The sequence below is a fragment of the Leptodactylus fuscus genome, unplaced genomic scaffold (assembly GCF_031893055.1).
Source record: "Leptodactylus fuscus isolate aLepFus1 unplaced genomic scaffold, aLepFus1.hap2 HAP2_SCAFFOLD_84, whole genome shotgun sequence".
NCBI classification, from domain to species: Eukaryota; Metazoa; Chordata; class Amphibia; order Anura; family Leptodactylidae; genus Leptodactylus; species Leptodactylus fuscus.
This window is the reverse complement of record NW_027440882.1, coordinates 365,856-389,495: the sequence shown is the minus strand read 5'-3', so window position 1 is coordinate 389,495 and position 23,640 is coordinate 365,856. Positions and strand designations below refer to the sequence as shown.

The 23,640-nt window shown below is 47.8% G+C and overlaps 1 protein-coding gene across 1 annotated transcript in view; it reads right to left on the bottom strand.

Moving 5' to 3' along the window:
* RERG (RAS like estrogen regulated growth inhibitor) overlaps positions 1-23,640 on the bottom strand; it is a 46,324-nt gene that overhangs the window by 4,169 nt on the left and 18,515 nt on the right. Inside the window, exons 3-4 of the mRNA XM_075262049.1 lie at positions 22,058-22,114; positions 11,280-11,353 (exon numbers count right to left, since the gene is read on the bottom strand). Of these exons, the coding sequence (XP_075118150.1) occupies positions 11,280-11,353; positions 22,058-22,114 (131 nt within the window). The remainder of the gene's footprint in view (positions 1-11,279; positions 11,354-22,057; positions 22,115-23,640) is intronic.

Here is a 23,640-nt window from a genome sequence, read left to right as displayed (position 1 = left end):
GCAGACAACTTCATTGCCCAGCTAGTAGAAGAAAACACGAGAGGAACATCCATTTTGGACCTAGTCCTAACCAACAAAGAGCACATGGTTGAGGGACTACGGGTAGCAGGGACACTGGGATTCAGCGATCATGCTATACTTGAGTTTGGGGTTGCAAGAAGAAGAAGACCTGAGAAGACACAGACTTCAAGGCTCGACTTTAGCAGGGCAGACTTCAAGAGCCTGAAGGCAAGGGTTAGCAGAATTCCATGGTGCAAAATTCTTAAGCACAAAAATGCACATGAAGGGTGGGAAATCTTCCGTAGGGAAATCATTAAAGCACAGGAACTAACAATACCTAGAAGGAAGAAAAATGGGAAGCACCTAAAAATATCAGGATGGATGACCAAAAAATTACATAACCTGCTATAAAGGAAAAAGGAAACATACAAAAAGTGGAAGATGGGAACTATACCTAAGGAAGAGTACACAGCAGTCTGCAGACTCTGCAAGACAAGCATCAAAGGAGCTAAGGCTGAACACGAATTGAAGCTTGCAAAAGAGGCAAAGAGTAAGGTAAAAGGATTTTGGGGATATGTTAAAAGCAAAAGAAAAGTGAAGGAGACCATTGGAGTCCTGAAGAATGACAAAGGAGAAACAGTTAACATGGTGGAACAGCAGGTGGAGCTACTAAATTCATATTTTGTATCCGTCTTCTCCCAAGAAACTAATGGAAATATCGACATTAATGGTGATGGAGATGAGGGGAAGGAGAACTCCAAGCTGACTATAAGCAAAGGTCTGGTAAGAGAGCACTTAGCCAAGTTACAGGAAACCAAGTCCCCAGGACCAGATGATTTACACCCTAGAGTCCTGAAAGAGATAGCAGAGGAAATAACAGAACCCCTTGCTATAATCTTCGGTAAGTCATGGGAAACAGGAGTGGTCCCTTTAGATTGGAAAAGGGCAAATGTTGTCCCCATCTACAAAAAGGGGAAAAGGGACGATCCAGGAAATTACAGGCCGGTAAGTCTGACCTCGATAGCAGGAAAAATCTTTGAGCAAATTGTCAAGGAACATTTACTTCGGTACCTGGATGGGAAGGCATTAATTACCCAGAGCCAGCACGGCTTTATGACCAATAAATCTTGTCAGACTAACCTGATTTCCTTCTACAACAAAATCACTGAATGGTTGGACCAAGGGAATGCCGTAGACATAGTATATCTTGACTTCAGTAAGGCATTTGATAAAGTATCACATAACCTTCTTATTGAAAAAATGATTAAGTATGGCTTTGACAAAAAATCAGTTCGGTGGATTCACAACTGGCTTAATGATCGGGCACAACGAGTAATACTAAATGGCTACACATCCAACTGGAAGAAAGTCAAAAGCGGGGTGCCGCAGGGCTCTGTTCTGGGCCCAGTACTTTTTAATATCTTTATAAATGATCTGGACGATGGAATTATTGGGGAACTCATAAAATTTGCAGATGATACGAAGATAGGAGGAATAGCCAACACTAGAGAGGAGAGAGAGTGTATTCAAAAGGACTTAGACACACTGGAACAATGGGCTGAGGCGAACAAAATGGTATTTAACAGGGACAAATGCAAAGTTCTACATCTGGGTAACAGAAATGTAAAAAACATATATAGTATGGGAGGAATAGAACTAAGTGATAGCAGAGGGGAAAAGGACTTGGGCATAATAGTAGATCACAAATTCAACATGAGCCAACAGTGCGGTGCTGCTGCAAAAAAGGCGAATAAAATTCTGGGATGTATTAAGACAAGCATTGAATCTAGATGAAGAGAGGTCATTATTCCGCTGTCCTCTTCCCTGGTCAGACCACACCTGGAATACTGTGTACAGTTCTGGGCGCCTCCATTCAAGAAAGACATCGATATATTGGAGCAAGTCCAGAGAAGAGCAACCAAAATGGTGGAAGGTCTGCAAACCATGTCCTATGAGGAGCGGCTAAAAGAACTGGGATTGTTTAGTTTGCAGAAGAGAAGGCTGAGGGGAGATTTAATAGCAGTCTACAAATATCTGAAAGGTAGTCACAGTGCAGAGGGATCTCCCCTATTCTCATTAGCACAAGGAAGTACAAGAAGCAATGGGATGAAACGAAAGGGAAAGAGATACAGATTAGACATTAGGAAAAACTTTCTGACAGTGAGGGGAGTGAGAGAGTGGAATAGGCTGCCACAGGAGGTGGTGGGCGCTCCATCAATGGAAATCTTCAAGCGGAATCTGGAGAAACATATAGCTGGGATGATTTAGGAAGACCTGCACTCGCAGGGGGTTGGACCCGATGGCCCTTGAGGTCCCTTCCAACTCTACCATAAGAATAAGAATAATAAATGCAAACTACTGCCTTTATAATACATTGACTAACGCAATAGAAGGATCACATCGCTGCTGACAAATTTGATGGCTTCTTCAAAGGGCTTGAGAAGCCAGCATCTTTCCCTCATAAGCCTCCAATCATGTATTTCAAGGTAATATATTGTACCTGTGGTCTGCTGCATGCAATACTTATTCACCGCCTTCTGCTGCACACACATATGGCTCCAGCATGTTTAAGGTGAAGTTTCATGGAGTTGGAATGGCAGACCATTTCATCGCTGCAAATCAAGTAGGGTGTTCACTTGCTACAGTAAGTCTGGGTCTCTGCGCCAATTGGGAAATTTATTAAGACTGTGGTATGATACACAAGTCTTAATAAATTTGCCCCATAGTGTAATAAATTAGACATAATTGATGGCATTGCAAGCTTCATTAAATCTAACATTAACCCTTTCAAGCTGCGGGCATTTTTTGAATTTTGTTTTTGAATCTCCCCCCTCTAAACCCCTTAACCGAATTATTTCTCCGCTCTCTGTGTAGCCCCAATGACATGTCACCTGTATTCTATGTTTCGGTACGATTCTAGGGATACCAAATTTCTATGGTTTTATTTACATTTTAACCCCTTAATAAAAATCCAAAATTGTGGCCAAAAAGCCGCCATATTCTGAGAGCCGTAACTTTGTTATATTCTGTGTATGGTTATGCATAGGGTGTTGTTTTTTTGCAGGGCCAGGTGTACTTTATAATTATACCATTTTGGGGACTATTCCTTTTTTTTTTTTTTTTGAGAAATTATCAAATGAAAACTTATATTTATAGTTTTCAAATTTGACTTCACTTATCTTCTTGCGTGTGTGTGATATATATATATATATATATATATATATATATATATATATATATGTACAGTGGGGCAAAAAAGTATTTAGTCAGTCACCAATAGTGCAAGTTCCACCACTTAAAAAGATGAGAGGCGTCTGTAATGTACATCATAGGTAGACCTCAACTATGAGAGACAAAATGAGAAAACAAATCCAGAAAATCACATTGTCTGATTTTGTAAGAATTTATTTGCAAATTATGGTGGAAAATAAGTATTTGGTCACCTACAAACAATCCAGATTTCTGGCTCTCACAGACCTGTAACTTCTTCTTTAAGAGTCTCCTCTTTCCTCCACTCATTACCTGTAGTAATGGCACCTGTTTAAACTTGTTATCAGTATAAAAAGACACCTGTGCACACCCTCAAACAGTCAGACTCCAAACTCCACTATGGTGAAGACCAAAGAGCTGTCAAAGGACACCAGAAACAAAATTGTAGCCCTGCACCAGGCTGAGAAGACTGAATCTGCAATAGGCAACCAGCTTGGATTGAAGAAATCAACTGTGGGAGCAATAATTAGAAAATGGAAGACATACAAGACCACTGATAATCTCCCTCGATCTGGGGCTCCACGCAAAATCTCACCCCGTGGGGTCAAAATGATCACAAGAACGGTGAGCAAAAATCCCAGAACAACGCGGGGGGACCTAGTGAATGACCTGCAGAGAGCTGGGACCAATGTAACAAAGCCTACCATCAGTAACACACTACGCCGCCAGGGACTCAGATCCTGCAGTGCCAGACGTGTCCCACTGCTTAAGCCAGTACATGTCCGGGCCCGTCTGAAGTTTGCTAGAGAGCATTTGGATGATCCAGAAGAGTATTGGGAGAATGTCCTATGGTCTGATGAAACCAAACTGGAACTGTTTGGTAGAAACACAACTTATCGTGTTTGGAGGAAAAAGAATCCTGAGTTGCATCCATCAAACACCATACCTACTGTAAAGCATGGGGGTGGAAACATCATGCTTTGGGGCTGTTTCTCTGCAAAGGGGCCAGGACGACTGATCCGGGTACATGAAAGAATGAATGGGGCCATGTATCGTGAGATTGTGAGTGCAAACCTCCTTCCATCAGCAAGGGCATTGAAGATGAAACGTGGCTGGGTCTCTCAACATGACAATGATCCAAAGCACACCGCCAGGGCAACGAAGGAGTGGCTTTGTAAGAAGCATTTCAAGGTCCTGGAGTGGCCTAGCCAGTCTCCAGATCTCAACCCTATAGAAAACCTTTGGAGGGAGTTGAAAGTCTGTGTTGCCAAGCGACAGCCCCAAAACATCACTGCTCTAGAGGAGATCTGCATGGAGGAATGGGCCAACATACCAACAACAGTGTGTGCCAACCTTGTGAAGACTTACAGAAAGCGTCTGACCTCTGTCATTGCCAACAAAGGAGAGAGAACAAAGTATTCAGATGAAATTTTATTACTGACCAAATACTTATTTTCCACCATAATTTGCAAATAAATTCTTACAAAATCAGACAATGTGATTTTCTGGATTTGTTTTCTCATTTTGTCGCTCATAGTTGAGGTCTACCTATGATGTCAATTACAGACGCCTCTCATCTTTTTAAGTGGTGGAACTTGCACTATTGGGGACTGACTAAATACTTTTTTGCCCCACTGTGTATATATATATATATATATATATATATATATATATATATATATATATATATATATATATATATATTATATAGAAGTACATAATGCATCTAAAAAAGAATACAATCAAAGTTTATACCCAGACTAAATCTGCCCATAGACAACATTTGAGTCTGTGCCCAGGGGTGGTGAAAACCTTAATAAACCAGTCTTTGGGGCCCATTCACATGGAGGAAAATGGTGAGGAATTTGGTGTGGAATTTCAGTGCAGAAAAAAAAAGCCTCCCATTGACTTTAATGGGTTCCTTTTTCTGCTAAAAGAACCCATTGAAGTCACTCACTCACCGCTCCTAGAGGGCAGATGGGGAAGTGGAGGCAACTGTCAGCAGGAATTCAGATTGGTAAGTAAATAGTCTGTTACTTGCTGGAGTTGATTTAAAAAAAAAAAACACAAGGGACTCCCGGGTCCCCTAATGTTGTGGGCCCTATGGCAGCTGCTACAGCAGTACTTACGCCACTGGTTATGTCACCATGAATACATTTTTATTTTTTTTAAACTCCAATTTTTATTGAAAAATTTTTGGAATAAAAAACAAACCAGGAAATGAAATAGAATCCAAACTACAAACAGTTAAATAAAATAAACATATGAGAAAATGTATAGGAAGGGGGGAGGAGGGAAGAAAGGAGTCAAAGGCCCTGAAGGATGCAATAAGAGTCCCAGTTAGACCAAACAGCCTGAAAGGCGTCCAGGGTATGATTGAGGGATGCAGTAAGGAATTCCATGTTGTGCACGGATTTCATCCTAGCTATGAGTTCAGAGTCTAAGGGCTTGGTAGTTCATACGTAAATTACGTGTGGCTTATTTTGGTCCTGAAAAAAACACTAATTAGGAAGGGTTTTTTGGACCTTGCCGCTTTTTTTGGAGCGTTTTTTTTTTGTAAACACCGCTTCAAAAAATGCCAGGCGGTTCCCCCCCTCCCCCATAAAGTGATTGGGCCGAAAAAAAAGCTTTGCGATTTTTCCGTGTTTTTTTTTTTTTTTTTGCAAAAAAAACAAGCGTTTTTTCGCCTCCCATTCACTTCTATTGCTTTCTTCAGGCGGAAAACGCCTGAAGAAAGGTCATGTTGCGTCTTTATTTTTCTACATTTAGTCTACATAGACCACTATTGTAAAGGGGTAGATTTTGAAGTGAAATCTGCTGTCAAAATCAGCCTCTTTGCCCCCCATGTTAACTAGCCCTAGGGGGGGGGGGGGAACGGGACGCGCCTCCAATGAAGTGCTATGAGAGTTTTAGCGGCTGTACAAAGATAAAGAAACGACCTCGATGTCTTTTTGCCCAAGTGGGTAGGGGGGAGATTTAGCAAATATACAAGGGGATCCAACGGGACCCTCTGTAGAAAAAGGCTGTTGGTAATGGACTGAACAGTAGACCAAAATGGGCGGATGCATGAGCAGTAACAAAAGATGTGCTATAACGACCCAATTTCCGTCTGGCATCGCCAACATTGAGAAATACTAGGGTGCAGGGAGTGGAGTAGGGCAGGGGTGTGATACCAGTGCATTAGGAGCTTGTACCGGGTTTCACGGTAGGAAATGCAGGTGGAAGAGCTACCTGCATGGGGCCAAATAATCTGCCACTGACCGGGTGAGATACGCCCATCCAGCACCCCAGACCACTTATCCATATACCTGTGGGGGACAAAAGGGCGCCTCTCGGGGGAGGAAAGTAGCTTATATATTCTAGAAATCAATACAGCCGTGGAGGTGCCTGCCTGACATAACTTCTCAAATCAGTGGGTGGAGAAACCTTCAGGGATCTGAACTGAGAAAAAAACAAAATGTACAATCTGCTGGTAATGTAGCCATTCAGACGCGGGCAGGCGTAGCTCAGAAGTAAAATGGTCAAAGGGCCTAAGCTCCAAGGACAGAGAATCAACCAGGTCTGCAATATGGAAAAGACCAAGCTTACTCCAGGGCTTAACCATAGACTTAGCCAGGCCTCCAGGGAGGAGTGGGATATAAAGGAAGGAGATCATAGATGAACATGGGGAGGCCACAGGGAAAAGTTTAGCACAAGTCATCCACACCGCTCTTGTGAAGCGAATGGGCCCAAGGAGAGGAACAGAGGGAGGAGCTGGAGAGTGGGACCACAAAAAGGCATTAGGATGGACCAGAGCTAGCCAAAGCTTCTCAATTTCAACCCACTTCGTGTAAGCTCAATAAGAGTCCCAAAAGGGAATACAGCATAGGTGGGAGGCCCAGTAGTAATGCACAAGATGGGGAACCGCCAACCCCCCCTCGCCCTTACCTGAGAGCATGACTGAACGGAGGATACCATGTCTCTTGCCATTCCAGATAAACTGGAAGATTGACTTCTGGAGGGCGCGCAACTCTGATTGTGGGACTTCTACTGGAGGGGTCTCAAAGAAATACAAGAGTTAAGGAAGGAAGGTCATTTTCACAGCCGCAATGCATCCCAGGAGTCATATCGGAAGGGGGCGCCACTTGTCAAGAAGAACTCGCAAATTATTAAACAAGCGAGGGAAATTGACCGAGTAAAGAGTAGAATAAGAGGAGGACAGCTGAATTCCTGGGTAGCGGAGGGAACGAGAGCGCCATTGGAAATCGAAGTTAGATTGAAGGAGCTGGAGAGGAGCCGAAGGGATATTCAGCGGGAGAGCCTCAGTCTTAGCAGGATTTACTTTATAACCATAGGCCCGCAATTCCCGCATAAGGTTGGGGAGGGAAATGTGGAGGTTGGTAAGAGGTAGGAAGACATCATCCATAATTAACTAGTTTTAAAATCCCTGTCTCCGACTTTTGTGCCAGCAATGTGCCATGAATACATTTATCAGTGACCTTCAGACTATGTAGAAAGAACGAAATTTAGAAATTTTTTACATGACTACAACTACTCTGCAGGCACCTCTACTATACACTAGATGTAAAACAATAAGTGCACTTTCCTTTACAAAGATCTTTGATTTTTTCCAAGGACACCTGTTCCCGATGTTTTCTATAGAAACCCTAGATTCCTGCGTGGGAGCAGCAGAGATGGAGTTGCTAATAGAATGCAGCAAATTTATTCCTGCTACTGTTGACACAAAAGCAAATAGCTCTAGTCCTGATGTAATTCTTAGGCTCCATGCACACCAATGTGTGCTAGCTGTGTTTCTAATGGCTAGCATTTGTGACCCGTTTGTAACTGTAACCCCCCTTTACCCATGCACCTTACGCTACATTCACACTAGTGCTGGCTCTCCGTCTTTCGGGTTTATTGGGGGACCTGAATGACGGAGAGGTGGACCACTAAAACAGCAATTACACATGGAGCCAGACAGACCCTGTTGGCTACAATGAAGTCCATCCAGGGGCGTATCTACCGGGGTAGCAGTTGACATAGGGCCTGGGACATTGGGGGGCCCGTCAACAGCCGTGCTGCTGTGGGTTTGTTTTTTTTCGTAACTCCAGCAGGTAACGGGCCCTATTTATTTATTCAAACCTGGCTCCTGCTCATGGCTGCCATTGCTTCTCCTTCTGCAGAGACCGCTATGAGAAGGAGTCAGGATCGGTAAGTGAGGCCACGGAATCCACAAACACTATTATACTCGGGGGGTCTTTTCAGACCCCCTGAGTATAATGATCGGAGACCCAAGGGATGTGAGGGAACATAGAAAACACTGTTACTTACCTCTCCTGGCTCCAGCAAGCTTCAGGTCTACCTGTGTGACGTCCCTGATGTCACATGGGCCTAGGCTTGCGTCCTTAAACGTTGTGACGCAAGTCCCGGCTCAAGTGAGGTCCCGTACGTCATTGAAGATAGCCTACATCAGCAGCGACTGCAACAGAGCCAGTGAGAGGTAAGGAACAGTGTTTTTTTTTAATGTTTGTATCCTCCCTGGGTCTCCGATTATTATACTCCGGGATCTTAAAAGACCCTGGAGTATAATAATTGTTCATGTGTGTCCACTATACTGTGTTCAGGGGCCACTATGGGAAATTGGGGCATAATAGTGTGTGCAGGAATGCGGGGGGATTGGTTGGTCAGTCAGGGTCTTCAGGGCAGGGGTGGTGGTTGGGGTCTTCGGCGGGGAGAGGGGGCCATGTCAAAAGTTCATCATTTTGGGTCCATTATTTGCAGTGCAGGACTTTCTTCTCTGCTGGTTTTCAGTGGAGTCTGCAGAGGAGACTGTAGATGTGAACTCAGCCTTACAATGCACACATTCATGTGCATATAGACCTGTAGCACTGACATCCCACCTGATGAAGGTCCTAGAGAGACTGGTCCTGACACCCCTACGCCCCCTAGTGAGCTCCGCTCTGGAGCCCCTCCAGTTTGCCTATCGGCCAGGCATTGGGGTAGATGCCGCCATCATCCACCTTCTTCACAGAGCTCTCTCTCACCTGGAGAAACCTGGGAACACTGTGAGAATAATGTCCTGTGATTTATCCAGTGCGTTCAACACCATCAGCCAGGGCTACTGAGGGAGAAGCTGGACCTTGGTGGAGGGACCATCACCTGTCCAACTGGATCCTAGACTACCTGACACCCCGCCCTCAGTATGTGAGAACCCAGGACTGTGTGTCTGACACTGTGATCTGTAGTACGAGGGAACCACAAGGTCCAGCTCCTAGTCACACTGTACACTGCTGACTTTAGGTGCAACTCCTCCAGCTGTTACTTACAGAAGTCCTACGATGTCTCTACAATAAGCGGCCTCACCACAGACTGGGGCGACAGGGAGTACAAAGACTTATACCAGGACTGGGGTCAGCGGAACCACCTCAGGATTAATGCTGGGAAGACCAAGGAGATGTTGGAAGACTTTAGTAAGCGGAGGAGGGCCCGAATCTGGTGGAGATTCAGGGGACGGGCAGTGAGATAGTCAGGACCTATAAGTCCCTGGGTGTGCTCCCCAATAATAAGCTGGACAGGGCCAATCACCTGGATGTGCTGCACAGTAAGGGCCACAGCGGGCTCTACCTGCTCAGAAGGCTGAGGGGCTGTGGGGTCCAGGAGCCACTTCTTAGGGGCTGTGGGGTCCAGGAGCCACTTCTTAGGGCCTTTTCATCTTCTTCAGAGTTAAGTCTAGCATATGAAACACCAGTCTTGATGAACTCCCCCATTGTCCTGTAAAGCCCGTATTAATGTGTAATACTGGAACAGCAGATGAAATTGCTCAACACCATAAGCTATATTAAAAGACACACAGAGAGCCACTTAAGATACACAATATATAGAAGCACAGGCAGCCGGAGACCTACAATCCATCCCTGTTGATACAGACAGATTTCACTTCATGTAGTGAACATCAGGTTACACAACTAGCGACCAACATTTTGGAGCATTTGCCTTCACAGAATTCACGGATCCTCATAGTGAAATTCAGAAAGGCCTCCTCTCACAATTCATTTTTGAACTCAACTTCAAGTATCCATTTATGGAATAGGAAACAGGAGGCCATGCAAGGCCAAAAAAATCACATCATATTATACACAGTCCAGTCATATTAATGTCACCACCTGTCACAATCCAGAATAACCACCTTTGGCAGAGCGGACCTCTGCGAGATGTGCAGGAAGAGAGGGGATGTTAAGATGATGTCACTGGGATGTTGTAATGATGTCACTGGGATGTTGAGCCGACTCCAGTGCCGTGGCCATCTGTACTAGGTTATGCGGTTGAGCATCCATGGCACGAAGAACCCAATTGAGGTGGTCCCACAGATTCTTGATTGAGTTCAAGTCCGGGGAATTTGCTGGTCAAGGGAGTACAGTAAACTGGTGCTGCTTGAACCATGCACGTACACTGCGAGCTTTATGACACGTCGCATTGTCCTGCTGGTAGATGCCACCATCCCGAGGAAAAACAATTCGTATGTAGGGGTGAACATGGTCCGCAGGGATAGATGCATACTTGTGTTGATCCATCGTGCCTTCCACAATGATGAGTGCACCCAGATGGCTGATGACACGCGCCTTCTGCAATTGGTTATTTAACGCTGATGTCACAAGTAGGCAGTGCTCACATTAATAGGACTGGACTGTGTAGCATAGTAGTAAATAGGCAAAGCTACAGTACACAAAGTAAAACATGAAAATAAACATATAGTATTCCTTCAACCAGTGCAGTGAAATCCTGCCCAGCTCCCGGGGTCAAGTGAGTAACAGGAGACCTCCAATATCAGTTCTTAAAGGGATAGTCTATTTACTACTCCAGCAATGGATCAATGTAGTCAGCGGTAAAGGGAGGAAGGTGTAATATACTTCCCAACTTCCAAAGAACAGAAAGAGGGACAAAATGTGCGGCACTAAAACAGCCATCTTAACTTCATGGGGACCTGCCAGGCATTTTCTTGCCTAAAACACAGGTTGCAAAATGAAATGTGAATTGCTACAAATATTCTGGGAAGTAAATTTTGTATATCAGACAGGTGAAAAATATTTTACCTGACCGGCTGTGTCCAGCAACTCCATAGCAACCGCTTCATCATCTATGGTTGTCTGATGCCGATATGTAGATTCTAATGGTTACAAAAATAAGGTGAATAACCTGCAGCTCCTCTGTATGTCACAACAAGCACATATAGAACGTATCGGCAGCATCACTGAGGTCATAGGACTGATTTCATGTATTACAGACACAAGTAAACAAAGTGTTAAGAAGACAGCGTTATCCCACAGTGAGACAGCATTGTGCATAACTGACTGGGTTGTATCTCTCTGTATCCAGGAATGCTAAATCATACTTAATACTTAGTAAAGGGATTCAATCATTAAACTATACTATTTTTTCTCCCTAATACTGAGTTCACACCAGCGTTCAGGTCTCCATTCTGAGGTTACCGTCTTCTGCAGGCAGACCGAGTCCGGCCGTGAGCATCGGTGAGCATTTTGTGCGCTCTTCGGCGAAACCGTTTTTTTTAAACCGAACACAAAGTCTTGCATGTCCGACTCTGTGTCTGGTTAAAAAAAAAAACCTGGTTTCGCCACGGAGTGCACAAAACGCTCACCAAAAAAATGTTGGCAGGTTTCCGTCTCCTGCCCAGTTTCGGGCAGGAAATGGAAACCTGAAAGTAGAGACCCCAAGCGCGGATGTGAACGAGGCCTAACACGTAGGAACAGCCTTAAGAAAGCCTTTTCTTCTCCTACCTTTAGATGTCTTCCCCGCACCGCCATTCGATAGAAATCCCAGTTTTCTTTTGTATGCAAATGAGTTCTCTAGCCACTATGGGACATAATACTGTGTGCAGGGGCCACTATGGGACATAATACTGTGAGCAGGGGCCACTATGGGACATAATACTGTGAGCAGGGGCCACTATGGGACATAATACTGTGAGCAGGGGCCACTATGGGACATAATACTGTGTGCAGGAGACACTATGGGACATAATACTGTGTGCAGGGGCCACTATGGGACATAATACTGTGTGCAGGGGCCACTATGGGACATAATACTGTGAGCAGGGGCCACTATGGGACATAATACTGTGTGCAGGGGCCACTATGGGACATAATACTGTGAGCAGGGGCCACTATGGGACATAATACTGTGAGCAGGGGCCACTATGGGACATAATACTGTGTGCAGGAGACACTATGGGACATAATACTGTGTGCAGGGGCCACTATGGGACATAATACTGTGTGCAGGGGCCACTATGGGACATAATACTGTGTGCAGGGGCCACTATGGGGGATAATACTGTGTGCAGGGGCCACTATGGGGGATAATACTGTGTGCAGGGGTCACTATGGGACATAATACTGTGTGCAGGGGCCACTATGGGGGATAATACTGTGTGCAGGGGTCACTATGGGGGATAATACTGTGTGCAGGGGCCACTATGGGACATAATACTGTGTGCAGGGGCCACTATGGGACATAATACTGTGTGCAGGGGCCACTATGGGACATAATACTGTGAGCAGGGGCCACTATGGGACATAATACTGTGAGCAGGGGCCACTATGGGACATAATACTGTGTGCAGGGGTCACTATGGGACATAATACTGTGTGCAGGAGCCACTATGGGACATAATACTGTGTGCAGGGGCCACTATGGGACATAATACTGTGAGCAGGGGCCACTATGGGACATAATACTGTGTGCAGGGGCCACTATGGGACATAATACTGTGAGCAGGGGCCACTATGGGACATAATACTGTGAGCAGGGGCCACTATGGGACATAATACTGTGTGCAGGAGACACTATGGGACATAATACTGTGTGCAGGGGCCACTATGGGACATAATACTGTGTGCAGTGGCCACTATGGGACATAATACTGTGTGCAGGGGCCACTATGGGGGATAATACTGTGTGCAGGGGCCACTATGGGGGATAATACTGTGTGCAGGGGTCACTATGGGACATAATACTGTGTGCAGGGGCCACTATGGGACATAATACTGTGTGCAGGGGCCACTATGGGACATAATACTGTGTGCAGGGGTCACTATGGGACATAATACTGTGTGCAGGGGCCACTATGGGGCATAATACTGTGTGCAGGGGCCACTATGGGACATAATACTGTGTGCAGGGGCCACTATGGGGCATAATACTGTGTGCAGGGGCCACTATGGGGGATAATACTGTGTGCAGGGGTCACTATGGGGGATAATACTGTGTGCAGGGGCCACTATGGGACATAATACTGTGAGCAGGGGCCACTATGGGACATAATACTGTGTGCAGGGGCCACTATGGGACATAATACTGTGTGCAGGGGTCACTATGGGACATAATACTGTGTGCAGGGGCCACTATGGGACATAATACTGTGTGCAGGGGCCACTATGGGGCATAATACTGTGTGCAGGGGTCACTATGGGGGATAATACTGTGTGCAGGGGTCACTATGGGGGATAATACTGTGTGCAGGGGCCACTATGGGACATAATACTGTGAGCAGGGGCCACTATGGGACATAATACTGTGTGCAGGGGCCACTATGGGACATAATACTGTGTGCAGGGGCCACTATGGGACATAATACTGTGTGCAGGGGCCACTATGGGACATAATACTGTGAGCAGGGGCCACTATGGGACATAATACCGTGTGCAGGGGCCACTATGGGACATAATACTGTGTGCAGGGGCCACTATGGGACATAATACTGTGTGCAGGGGCCACTATGGGGGATAATACTGTGAGCAGGGGCCACTATGGGACATAATACTGTGTGCAGGGGCCACTATGGGACATAATACTGTGTGCAGGGGCCACTATGGGACATAATACTGTGTGCAGGGGCCACTATGGGGCATAATACTGTGTGCAGGGGCCACTATGGGGGATAATACTGTGTGCAGGGGTCACTATGGGGGATAATACTGTGTGCAGGGGCCACTATGGGACATAATACTGTGAGCAGGGGCCACTATGGGACATAATACTGTGTGCAGGGGCCACTATGGGACATAATACTGTGTGCAGGGGTCACTATGGGACATAATACTGTGTGCAGGGGCCACTATGGGACATAATACTGTGTGCAGGGGCCACTATGGGGCATAATACTGTGTGCAGGGGTCACTATGGGGGATAATACTGTGTGCAGGGGTCACTATGGGGGATAATACTGTGTGCAGGGGCCACTATGGGACATAATACTGTGAGCAGGGGCCACTATGGGACATAATACTGTGAGCAGGGGCCACTATGGGACATAATACTGTGTGCAGGGGCCACTATGGGACATAATACTGTGTGCAGGGGCCACTATGGGACATAATACTGTGTGCAGGGGCCACTATGGGACATAATACTGTGAGCAGGGGCCACTATGGGACATAATACCGTGTGCAGGGGCCACTATGGGACATAATACTGTGTGCAGGGGCCACTATGGGACATAATACTGTGTGCAGGGGCCACTATGGGGGATAATACTGTGAGCAGGGGCCACTATGGGACATAATACTGTGTGCAGGGGCCACTATGGGACATAATACTGTGTGCAGGGGCCACTATGGGACATAATACTGTGTGCAGGGGCCACTATGGGACATAATACTGTGTGCAGGGGCCACTATGGGACATAATACTGTGTGCAGGGGCCACTATGGGACATAATACTGTGTGCAGGGGCCACTATGGGACATAATACTGTGTACAGGGGCCACTATGGGACATAATACTGTGTGCAGGGGCCACTATGGGACATAATACTGTGTGCAGGGGCCACTATGGGACATAATACTGTGTGCAGGGGCCACTATGGGACATAATACTGTGAGCAGGGGCCACTATGGGACATAATACTGTGTGCAGGGGTCACTATGGGACATAATACTGTGTGCAGGAGCCACTATGGGACATAATACTGTGTGCAGGGGCCACTATGGGACATAATACTGTGAGCAGGGGCCACTATGGGACATAATACTGTGTGCAGGGGCCACTATGGGACATAATACTGTGAGCAGGGGCCACTATGGGACATAATACTGTGAGCAGGGGCCACTATGGGACATAATACTGTGTGCAGGAGACACTATGGGACATAATACTGTGTGCAGGGGCCACTATGGGACATAATACTGTGTGCAGTGGCCACTATGGGACATAATACTGTGTGCAGGGGCCACTATGGGGGATAATACTGTGTGCAGGGGCCACTATGGGGGATAATACTGTGTGCAGGGGTCACTATGGGACATAATACTGTGTGCAGGAGCCACTATGGGACATAATACTGTGAGCAGGGGCCACTATGGGACATAATACTGTGTGCAGGGGTCACTATGGGACATAATACTGTGTACAGGGGCCACTATGGGACATAATACTGTGTGCAGGGGCCACTATGGGGCATAATACTGTGTGCAGGGGTCACTATGGGGGATAATACTGTGTGCAGGGGTCACTATGGGGGATAATACTGTGTGCAGGGGCCACTATGGGACATAATACTGTGAGCAGGGGCCACTATGGGACATAATACTGTGTGCAGGGGCCACTATGGGACATAATACTGTGTGCAGGGGCCACTATGGGACATAATACTGTGTGCAGGGGCCACTATGGGACATAATACTGTGAGCAGGGGCCACTATGGGGGATAATACTGTGTGCAGGGGCCACTATGGGACATAATACTGTGAGCAGGGGCCACTATGGGACATAATACTGTGTGCAGGGGCCACTATGGGGGATAATACTGTGAGCAGGGGCCACTATGGGACATAATACTGTGTGCAGGGGCCACTATGGGACATAATACTGTGTGCAGGGGCCACTATGGGACATAATACTGTGTGCAGGGGCCACTATGGGACATAATACTGTGTACAGGGGCCACTATGGGACATAATACTGTGTGCAGGGGCCACTATGGGACATAATACTGTGTGCAGGGGCCACTATGGGACATAATACTGTGTGCAGGGGCCACTATGGGACATAATACTGTGTACAGGGGCCACTATGGGACATAATACTGTGTGCAGGGGCCACTATGGGACATAATACTGTGTGCAGGGGCCACTATGGGACATAATACTGTGTGCAGGGGCCACTATGGGACATAATACTGTGTGCAGGGGCCACTATGGGGCATAATACTGTGTGCAGGGGCCACTATGGGACATAATACTGTGTGCAGGGGTCACTATGGGACATAATACTGTGTGCAGGGGCCACTATGGGACATAATACTGTGTGCAGGGGCCACTATGGGACATAATACTGTGTGCAGGGGCCACTATGAGGGATAATACTGTGTGCAGGGGCCACTATGGGACATAATACTGTGTGCAGGGGCCACTATGGGACATAATACTGTGAGCAGGGGCCACTATGGGACATAATACTGTGTGCAGGGGCCACTATGGGACATAATACTGCGTGCAGGGGCCACTATGGGGGATAATACTGTGTGCAGGGGCCACTATGGTGGATAATACTGTGTACAGGAGCCACTATGGGACATAATACTGTGTGCAGGGGCCACTATGGGACATAATACTGTGTGCAGGGGCCACTATGGGGGATAATACTGTGTGCAGGGGCCACTATGAGGGATAATACTGTGTGCAGGGGCCACTATGGGACATAATACTGTGTGCAGGGGCCATTATGGGACATAATACTGTGTGCAGGGGCCACTATGGGACATAATACTGTGTACAGGGGCCACTATGGGACATAATACTGTGTGCAGGGGCCACTATGGGGGATAATACTGTGTGCAGGGGCCACTATGGGGGATAATACTGTGTGCAGGGGCCACTATGGGACATAATACTGTGTGCAGGGGCCACTATGGGTCATAATACTGTGTACAGGGGCCACTATGGGACATAATACTGTGTGCAGGGGCCACTATGGGACATAATACTGTGTGCAGGGGCCACTATGGGGTATAATACTGTGTGCAGGGGCCACTATGGGGGATAATACTGTGTGCAGGGGCCACTATGGGGGATAATACTGTGTGCAGGGGCCACTATGGGGGATAATACTGTGTGCAGGGGCCTCTATGGGACATAATACTGTGTGCAGGGGCCACTATGGGACATAATACTGTGTGCAGGGACCACTATGGGGGATAATACTGTATGCAGGGGCCACTATGGGGGATAATACTGTGTGCAGGGGCCACTATGGGGGATAATACTGTGTGCAGGGGCCACTATGGGACATAATACTGTGTGCAGGGGCCACTATGGGACATAATACTGTGTGCAGGGGCCACTATGGGGGATAATACTGTGTGCAGGGGCCTCTATGGGACATAATACTGTGTACAGGGGCCACTATGGGACATAATACTGTGTGCAGGGGCCTCTATGGGACATAATACTGTGTACAGGGGCCACTATGGGACATAATACTGTGTGCAGGGGCCACTATGGGACATAATACTGTGTGCAGGGGTCACTATGGGACATAATACTGTGTGCAGGGGTCACTATGGGACATAATACTGTGTGCAGGGGCCACTATGGGACATAATACTGCGTGCAGGGGCCACTATGGGGGATAATACTGTGTGCAGGGGCCACTATGGGGGATAATACTGTGTACAGGAGCCACTATGGGACATAATACTGTGTGCAGGGGCCACTATGGGACATAATACTGTGTGCAGGGGCCACTATGGGGGATAATACTGTGTGCAGGGGCCACTATGAGGGATAATACTGTGTGCAGGGGCCACTATGGGACATAATACTGTGTGCAGGGGCCACTATGGGACATAATACTGTGTGCAGGGGCCACTATGGGACATAATACTGTGTACAGGGGCCACTATGGGACATAATACTGTGTGCAGGGGCCACTATGGGACATAATACTGTGTGCAGGGGCCACTATGGGACATAATACTGTGTGCAGGGGCCACTATGGGACATAATACTGTGTGCAGGGGCCACTATGGGACATAATACTGTGTACAGGGGCCACTATGGGACATAATACTGTGTGCAGGGGCCACTATGGGACATAATACTGTGTGCAGGGGCCACTATGGGACATAATACTGTGTGCAGGGGCCACTATGGGACATAATACTGTGTGCAGGGGTCACTATGGGGCATAATACTGTGTGCAGGGGCCACTATGGGACATAATACTGTGTGCAGGGGTCACTATGGGACATAATACTGTGTGCAGGGGCCACTATGGGACATAATACTGTGTGCAGGGGCCACTATGGGACATAATACTGTGTGCAGGGGCCACTATGAGGGATAATACTGTGTACAGGGGCCACTATGGGACATAATACTGTGTGCAGGGGCCACTATGGGGGATAATACTGTGTGCAGGGGCCACTATGGGACATAATACTGTGTGCAGGGGCCACTATGGGACATAATACTGTGAGCAGGGGCCACTATGGGACATAATACTGTGTGCAGGGGTCACTATGGGACATAATACTGTGTGCAGGGGCCACTATGGGACATAATACTGCGTGCAGGAGCCACTATGGGGGATAATACTGTGTGCAGGGGCCACTATGGTGGATAATACTGTGTACAGGAGCCACTATGGGACATAATACTGTGTGCAGGGGCCACTATGGGACATAATACTGTGTGCAGGGGCCACTATGGGGGATAATACTGTGTGCAGGGGCCACTATGAGGGATAATACTGTGTGCAGGGGCCACTATGGGACATAATACTGTGTGCAGGGGCCATTATGGGACATAATACTGTGTGCAGGGGCCACTATGGGACATAATACTGTGTGCAGGGGCCACTATGGGGGATAATACTGTGTGCATGGGCCACTATGGGGGATAATACTGTGTGCAGGGGCCACTATGGGACATAATACTGTGTGCAGGGGCCACTATGGGTCATAATACTGTGTACAGGGGCCACTATGGGACATAATACTGTGTGCAGGGGCCACTATGGGACATAATACTGTGTGCAGGGGCCACTATGGGGTATAATACTGTGTGCAGGGGCCACTATGGGGGATAATACTGTGTGCAGGGGCCACTATGGGGGATAATACTGTGTGCAGGGGCCTCTATGGGACATAATACTGTGTGCAGGGGCCACTATGGGACATAATACTGTGTGCAGGGACCACTATGGGGGATAATACTGTATGCAGGGGCCACTATGGGGGATAATACTGTGTGCAGGGGCCACTATGGGGGATAATACTGTGTGCAGGAGCCACTATGGGACATAATACTGTGTGCAGGGGCCACTATGGGACATAATACTGTGTGCAGGGGCCACTATGGGGGATAATACTGTGTGCAGGGGCCTCTATGGGACATAATACTGTGTACAGGGGCCACTATGGGACATAATACTGTGTGCAGGGGCCTCTATGGGACATAATACTGTGTACAGGGGCCACTATGGGACATAATACTGTGTGCAGGGGCCACTATGGGACATAATACTGTGTGCAGGGGTCACTATGGGACATAATACTGTGTGCAGGGGTCACTATGGGACATAATACTGTGTGCAGGGGCCACTATGGGACATAATACTGCGTGCAGGGGCCACTATGGGGGATAATACTGTGTGCAGGGGCCACTATGGGGGATAATACTGTGTACAGGAGCCACTATGGGACATAATACTGTGTGCAGGGGCCACTATGGGACATAATACTGTGTGCAGGGGCCACTATGGGGGATAATACTGTGTGCAGGGGCCACTATGAGGGATAATACTGTGTGCAGGGGCCACTATGGGACATAATACTGTGTGCAGGGGCCACTATGGGACATAATACTGTGTGCAGGGGCCACTATGGGACATAATACTGTGTACAGGGGCCACTATGGGACATAATACTGTGTGCAGGGGCCACTATGGGGGATAATACTGTGTGCAGGGGCCACTATGGGGGATAATACTGTGTGCAGGGGCCACTATGGGACATAATACTGTGTGCAGGGGCCACTATGGGTCATAATACTGTGTACAGGGGCCACTATGGGACATAATACTGTGTGCAGGGGCCACTATGGGACATAATACTGTGTGCAGGGACCACTATGGGGGATAATACTGTGTGCAGGGGCCACTATGGGGTATAATACTGTGTGCAGGGGCCACTATGGGGGATAATACTGTGTGCAGGGGCCTCTATGGGACATAATACTGTGTGCAGGGGCCACTATGGGACATAATACTGTGTGCAGGGACCACTATGGGGGATAATACTGTGTGCAGGGACCACTATGGGGGATAATACTGTGTGCAGGGGCCACTATGGGGGATAATACTGTGTGCAGGGGCCACTATGGGGGATAATACTGTGTGCAGGGGCCACTATGGGGGATAATACTGTGTGCAGGGGCCACTATGGGACATAATACTGTGTGCAGGGGCCACTATGGGACATAATACTGTGTGCAGGGGCCACTATGGGACATAATACTGTGTGCAGGGACCACTATGGGGGATAATACTGTGTGCAGGGGCCACTATGGGGGATAATACTGTGTGCAGGGGCCACTATGGGGGATAATACTGTGTGCAGGGGCCACTATGGGACATAATACTGTGTGCAGGGGCCACTATGGGACATAATACTGTGTGCAGGGGCCACTATGGGGGATAATACTGTGTGCAGGGGCCTCTATGGGACATAATACTGTGTGCAGGGGCCTCTATGGGACATAATACTGTGTACAGGGGCCACTATGGGACATAATACTGTGTGCAGGGGCCACTATGGGACATAATACTGTGTGCAGGGGCCACTATGGGGGATAATACTGTGTGCAGGGGCCTCTATGGGACATAATACTGTGTGCAGGGGCCTCTATGGGACATAATACTGCGTGCAGGGGCCACTATGGAGGATAATACTGTGTGCAGGGGCCACTATGGGACATAATACTGTGTACAGGGGCCACTATGGGACATAATACTGTGTGCAGGGGCCACTATGGGGGATAATACTGTGTGCAGGGGCCACTATGGGACATAATACTGTGTGCAGGGGCCACTATGGGACATAATACTGTGTACAGGGGCCACTATGGGACATAATACTGTGTGCAGGGGCCACTATGGGACATAATACTGTGTGCAGGGGCCACTATGGGACATAATACTGTGTGCAGGGGCCACTATGGGGGATAATACTGTGTGCAGGGGCCACTATGGGGGATAATACTGTGTGCAGGGGCCTCTATGGGACATAATACTGTGTGCAGGGGCCTCTATGGGACATAGGGGGGAGGGGGCTCAGTCATATTATAGAGCTGAGTAATAATGCGGGAGCTCAGTCTCAGTATAGAGTGAGGCAGTAATGGGGGGGGGACTCAGTCACTGCAAAGGGCAGAGCAGTAATGGGGGGGCTCAGTCGCAGTAAATGAGACGTAATAGCCATAAGTACAGTAATGGGGGAGCTACTAACAGAACTTCTATTCACGAAGACCAGCCAGTATATATTGGAAGATACTCTAAATATACCAGAATATAGCATACATCTAGAGGGCTCCTATTTGTAGCTATTTGCTTGGATTATGTATAGTTATATTCTGAAGGATTGACGTATTCTTTCTATATTTATCAAATCAATGGGATTGACAATATCCCTGAATTATCAGTTCCCTTGTCTGTGTCCTGAGACCATTTACAACTCATAAGCAGAGGTACAAAGGGAACACTGGAAATAAACCGGAAGCGTTTACCACTCAATTTGGTTTCCATGACTTCATCTAAATGTTGACTTACATATAGACAGTATGAGAATGTCTCTTACCTAAAGTAGGGTCATATTCCCAAATGAATCGCTTAGTGAGAAACCTTACCAGGAGCGCTGAAAAACAAAAAGCCCAATAATAATTCTCGTGTAATATTACATTCATAATGGTTGAAAAAATCACAATCCCCCTACGCCCAACAGCAGCACAACCGGGGTATTCCTGCCCCTATGAGCTGTTAGGACAGGTGCAATTTGTAATTACCTAACAGCTTTGACCCCTCTAAGAGGTCGGACGACCAACTCCCTCTTGTGTTTTTTTCTGTCCTGTGGGACAGGGCATGTGGTTGGGGAGAGGTGGGGTCTTACTGGGGTCAGGGCTTTCCCTTTCCCCCCTACTTCTTACCTTCGGCTTGCTTCTGGTCCGCGCTCCTGCCTGTCGGCCCCCCTCCGCAACGTGCCAACTCCTTGCTTTATCGGCCGGGCGGAACCTTTTTTCCTAAGCTAGTGCTGGGGGCGGGGCTTCGGCTTTGTGCCCTCCCCTTCCTCCTGAAATCTCTTATAATCCCCCCTCCACCACCTAGAATTTGCCTGTCACCCCGGTTACAGGCACCTACTCAAGCACTCTGTGTCAGAGTAGTGTTTTTCGCTTGCTGATTGCATTGCTGGTTACTTTGTTGAACAAAGTTCTGCTCGTGAGGTCTGGTGGAGGGGGAGGGTGTGGGTAGTTCCTACTGATCTAAGGATATTGATTTTCTGTCTCTTGTTTCCCAGAAATGTCATCTTCATCCTCTTCCGCCCTTCCTCCCAGGAGAAAGAGTGTGTCCAAGAGGAGACATCTGGCCTGTGCCAAATGCAGGATCCCGCTGCCAGACGCCTGTGAGTACAGGTTTTGCCAGGGGTGCAGAGCTCCACCTTCTGAGGCCACTCCTATCTGGGAGGTGGTTTCATGGGTTAAAGACTTTGCTTCACAATCCATGAGAAAGGTGAAGGACACCGTTTCCCACCTGGCAAAGAGGCCCTGTCTGGAGTCAGCAGAACCTTCTCCCCCCTTCCTGGAAAGACTACACATCAGGGAGGTGGATTCTTCCTCCGAAGACCTGGAGGATACGGAGAAGGAGATCTTCCCACTGGAGAAGATGCCTAGGCTCTTCAAAATAATTAAGCCCAGGGATTGTGAGGCTGGCGAGTGGCCGAGTCACAGGTCAAGGACCTTCAGAGGCAGCTCGGACCTAGTGTGCACCATGGAGGGAGAGTGGAAACGTCCCGAGAGGGCGTTTGTGCCGTCCAAAAGATTTAGGGCACTGTTCCCTACCACTAAATCCCAGCTGGGGGCCTGGGGTCCGCCACCTAAGGTGGACATAGCAGTGGCAAAACTCTCCCGACGCACTGTACTCCCCGCTGAAGACAGTTCGGGTCTTCGTGATCCCATGGACCGGCGGGCTGAGGGATCCTTGAGGCGGGCTTATGCAGCATCCTCCGCCCAGGCCTCGGTGGCCATAGCGGCTAATGAGGTCGTCTTGGGCCTCCAATCAGAATTGCGTACCCTCACTAGGGATATAGATGCAGGAATGGATAGGGAAGAACTCCTCTCTGCTGTTAAAGATATCAACTTGCTGGTTGACCACCTTTCTGAGGCTACT